Consider the following 4,730-nt stretch of genomic DNA (forward strand, 5'->3'; position numbering starts at 1 on the left):
GTTAAAGCTGACTGCTGCAGCTTTAGGTGCAGGAGGCAGTTAAGGGCTGTTCTCTCTTGTTGCGAGTAGCATCTGCCAGGGGTAAAGAGAGAAAAGGGCAAACTCCTGAGCGTGTCTTCACTTTCCCTCACTCTGATGAGGAGGTTGCATCTTCCTATTCCCTTCCTCCTGAGCAGAGTCCCATCTCTCGAACTGAACCTCCTGATTTATCGTGACAGATCTCTCCGACGCCACCTCCATCTGATGCAAAACGAAGGGCCCATTTGCCCCCAAATAGCTGATTCATACCGCCTGCCGCTATCCTTAACAATAAAGTTTCAAGCAGACCGTCAGTTTGCCGAGGTAATAGGTTTTCACAGCCAGGGGAAGGTAAGCGCCAAGGATTATTAATAGTGTTCCTTGATTAGTTAAGGGAAAGATAAATGTGACACCGCTAACAAAATTCCTGAATATCTGATACCAGTGAGGAGTGGGTATCACCTGCCAAAAATAGAAAGAGCAAGAGAGATTATATAAGTGGGGTTCCTACCCCGAGTTCCATCTCTTTTTGACCGCCTTCATATCTAACACCCTTTTCAAGCGTGCTTAGGAGAGATCCAAAAGGTAAGTAGCAGGAAAATGTTCAAACTTCTGCAGCAGACGTGGATTGCTCCCGGCAAGAACCGAGGAACTTCACCCGAAGGAAAGCAGATAAGGGCATCTTCCATCACTCCGACCCTATCCCCTTTCCCCCAAACAAAAGGCCAGGGACAAAGAGGTGCAAATCTTCCAAACAGAGAGGAATGGCTTCCCGCAGAGAAGACTGAAAACGAGAAGAAAGGGCCATTAAAAGGTGAACATATTGAGGGTGAATGAGGAGAAAAGGAGGGGAGAAAGCGAGAAAATGGAAATAACAACACAGGGAAGGAGAGGGGAGAAAGTGAATGAGAACGCGAGCAAGGACTCGGCGAACAGAATTTACTGAAATGCTCAGTCGGGAACCAAAGGCAAAACCTCCCTGCAAACACGTCGCAGAAATGAAATCTCTCTTTATGCACAGAGGATCGTAAGCGGTGGGATGAAGTTGCTCTCCTTGGTGTGGTCATTAGGAAGATAAATGTGTTACCCTTTTCAAAGGACTCCCGGCTTTCTGCTTCAGCTTTTGGTGCGGGGGCTTCTTGCTGTTCATGAAATTCTCCCTTAATTGTTTGCTTTTGACAAGGGCGGGTTCATTTCTACTTTTATTTACTTAATCGTTTACTTAGTAAGGATATCATCATTCCGGCGCTAGCGGAAGGGGGAGGTGATCTATACATAAGCTTCTGTGCAGACAACTTGGAAATCTACGGTATGGATTTTGAAAATAGATCGGGCAGGAAAATTGGCAAAATCTCAGAAATAAAGCAAAACGCGTCATTCATCTTGCAGGGATGATGAGAAAAAGGTGAAGGGTCCAGTGTGAAACTGCTAATTCGTGAAACGCCTTTTATATTAGACTAAAATAACAACTTTAACTAAAGCTTGGTGGTTAAAAGCTTCTAGAAGTTTGCTAGCTGTCCTTAAAAAGGATGCACTGCTGATCTTAGAGAGGGGCCTCAGCCACTCCTCCGTGTTAGATCCCCAACTGCTTGTCGCTGCTTTCCCTTCTCTGGCCGTGGACTGTACGGCCTCTCGACTTCTGAGCAGGGACGGGAAGCCGGGGGAAATGTTATTTACGCTGTACAAATGGCTCCACCTGATCTGAAGCCTCATTTTTCTGGCACCTCTCACTTTTCGCCTTCACAGCACGATCAGGCCGTAGCGGCCTGACAGATCCGATGACGAGGGAAAGCGGGGCCGTTCGCGCGTCGTTAGGGATGCGGAGGGAGCTGCCAGGCTCGCTTCCCCAGGACACGGGCACGGAACGCGGCTCGGCCGCCGGGTTGCTACACGCCTCTGGCCGGTTTGCTTGGCAGGAGGCTCGTTAACCTGATTGGCGTCTGCCAGCACAGCAGGCAGCGCTGCGCATCGCCTCTGCCAGCTCCCGGCTTGAGTTACCTCCGGGGGCAGCCCTCCAAATGTGCTCTGCTCTGTCAGCAGAGAGGGGTTGACAGCGAAACACGAGTCATTCGCAACGAGAGCATCTTCACTGGTTCCCGTTTGTAAGGACTTAAAAGGAGGCTCTGTGGCTCCAAGAACGAGGAAACCTCAGCAACGGGTTTGCAAAAGGTTGGCAAGAAAGAAAAGAAACTGTGGAGACTGAGGCCCAGCTCCTTTGCGGACTGCACCGACGCTGAACTTGGCACAGCAGGGAAGCGGACGGCCATGGCGTATCAGACCGGAGGCGTCCGCACTGGAAACGCGAGGGGACTCCTCTCTCTTCCGCCGGTTAAAGAAAAGTAAAGGGGCGCCAATTACAGCAGATCACAAACATTGATTTCTCTTGTAAATAGCTGTATGTGGATGGGTCTACATTTAACTCAAGTGTAAAGCAGACTAACGACTGGCGGGTTTTAACCTGTGCTACACGGGGCATTTTCAACTCCTTCTCCAAGCTGAACTCCGCTAAAGCAAGAAACCCGAGTAACCCGAGTGCTCCCTTTATTGCAACCCTTTCACCTCCCAGCTCCGAAACAACGGAGGCAGCTGAGCGAGAACTGCCCCTGCGGGAAGGTGTGCAGAGCCCTTCTGTGGGGCTGCGGTTTATCTCGGGTCAACATCCTAGCGCAGAGCTCCTCTTTGCCTGTCGATCAGGCAAAGATGCGTTCAGCCTAAGGAGATGGACTCGGTTCCCCCATCCGTCTCCTTGTTTGTGCTTGGAGAAAACTAAGCCTCTCTTGTATCTCAGCAAATACACAGAAATAGGGAAAAAAAAGTTCCAACGAGAGAAAAAGAGTCCCTCCCACAACGAAGAGTTGCTGTTTAAAAAAGAAAAGGGGAAAAAAAAAAGGGGGGGGGTACCCCAAATTCACCTCCTCCTTCGTCCTTCTGCGCTCAGTGGCATGCAATGACTCACGCGGTATAGCTGAACTTGGGCCGCGGAGAAAACGATGGGGGCCCGTACTTTTAAAAGCGCCCAGGAATTACTGACAGAGCGACCTGAGTTTTTTTGCAGCACCCGCCTCCTTTTTAAGGCCGGTCTCTCGCGGTCCCTTTCAGGACAAGGGTGCAATTGAGTCAGCGGGATCGGGCTGTACCCGCGGATGGCAGCGTGGGGATCTCGCCGCTTTGCCCTCCCCCGTCTCTCCTTCAGCAGAGGTGCCAATACTCCTGCAGAGATCTGCCCTACTACTGGGCCCTAACCTTGGCTGTCTCAGCCTCATGGCTCCTGCCCAAACCCTGAGAACGAGTTGGACTACTTGCCATATGGACACAGTTTCTTGAAGAAACCAAAACCTAGAAAACACATTACAATTCCTAAATCTTTTTGGCGATGTCGGGAAGCGCCCGGTACCGCCTGAGAAACCCACCACTGCACGGGAGCTCCGCACGAGCACTTTGTCACCTCGCATCGCGTTTCACCATATCATGTCGCAGATGATTCTGCAGCATATTGTGCATTACAAACGGGATCTGTAGGATTTGCAGGGATGTGATAATTAATTCAGCGAGGATGATGCTTAATATGGACTGGCCCGAAAGAAACGAGGTCTAAAAGGAATATGTGTGTGAAGGGGAGGGGGAAGAGGAAGATTTTTAAAGTGTTTGAACGATAAGGAAAATGTTCAAAAGCTACACTACATTTGCTTCCCGACCTCAGGAGCAGCTTGAAGCTTGGCATATGCTGCAGTTCCTTACTCATCACCGGCTATAACTGGTAAAGCTCGTCCTGACTTACTAAAGGAAAAGGCTCTGCTCTGCACCACTAGCTCTTCCAGTGCACCCGAGAACTTGACCTTGGCACAACTCTTTCTCCAGCCGGTATCACGACAGACTCTGGCACTGCTCCAGTAAGGCTTGGGCTCCAACCTCCCAGGGAACGACCCCCACCATTCGCGTTCTCCCCCACCCCAATCCCCGCAAAGGCATCCCCATACCCTCTCTTTTAGCCGAACCCTCGCGTCTGTGGACTACTTGGTGCTCTGCAAACTGGAAAGCGACAGCCCCTGGCACTTATCCACGCAGAGCTATAGAGCTGGCACGGGTCCAGCCTTTCCCGGTGTGCCATCCCCACACAGCACTGCAGCTTTGGTCATATGAGCAGAAATGATGAGAAAAGCACTTTTTAATCTTTTTGCACTTGCTTCCCTGTTCAAACAGTTGCAGGATGGCTATGACTGACGTGCTCAGCGCTGAGGATATCAAGAAGGCTGTGGGAGCCTTTTCAGGTGAGTGCTTGCTTTTTTTTTAATTTTCTTTTTTTCCCCCTTTCGTCTCTTCATCTTAGGATAGCAGTGCATTTATTTAAACTCGGGGAAGATTAGAGGATCCGGCTAGACAAAATACCACATAACGATGTGTTTTCAGAAGTGCAGTGAAAGCATGACAGGTTAATCAAGTGCTGCTGCATCCTCAGCAAAGTTGCCCTGGACATTACAGAGGTGAAATATTTATTTTAAAGGAAGGCAAGCAGTAACTGCGGACAGACTTTGCTTCTACCGAGAGGATACTTTCAAAGGGATCAAAAGCCTCGGCGAACTAGGGTGGATTATATCTTGATGTGGGATAGGGAAGTCAGCCTTGGATGTCGGCAGCTTCCCACTCACCCCTGACATGCAGTTTCAGGTATTGCAGAACTGCTGTTTCTCGTTTCAAGGAGATAAGAAACCGCT

At 49.9% G+C, this 4,730-nt stretch overlaps 1 protein-coding gene across 3 annotated transcripts in view; it reads left to right on the plus strand.

The window, feature by feature from the left end:
• Positions 1-541: 541 nt before the first annotated feature.
• PVALB (parvalbumin) overlaps positions 542-4,730 on the plus strand; it is an 11,783-nt gene continuing 7,594 nt past the window's right edge. Inside the window, exons 1-2 of one of the 3 annotated variants that reach the window (XM_010074813.1) lie at positions 542-603; positions 4,219-4,286. In XM_010074813.1, coding sequence (XP_010073115.1) covers positions 4,226-4,286 — 61 coding nt within the window. In that variant the 5' untranslated portion in view covers positions 542-603; positions 4,219-4,225. Of the gene's footprint in view, positions 604-3,837; positions 4,118-4,218; positions 4,287-4,730 lie in introns of those variants that run through there. The other 2 variants (XM_010074829.1, XM_010074821.1) reach the window with 2 other exon arrangements.

This window comes from Pterocles gutturalis, unplaced genomic scaffold (assembly GCF_000699245.1).
Source record: "Pterocles gutturalis isolate BGI_N339 unplaced genomic scaffold, ASM69924v1 scaffold31911, whole genome shotgun sequence".
Taxonomy (NCBI): domain Eukaryota; kingdom Metazoa; phylum Chordata; class Aves; order Pterocliformes; family Pteroclidae; genus Pterocles; species Pterocles gutturalis.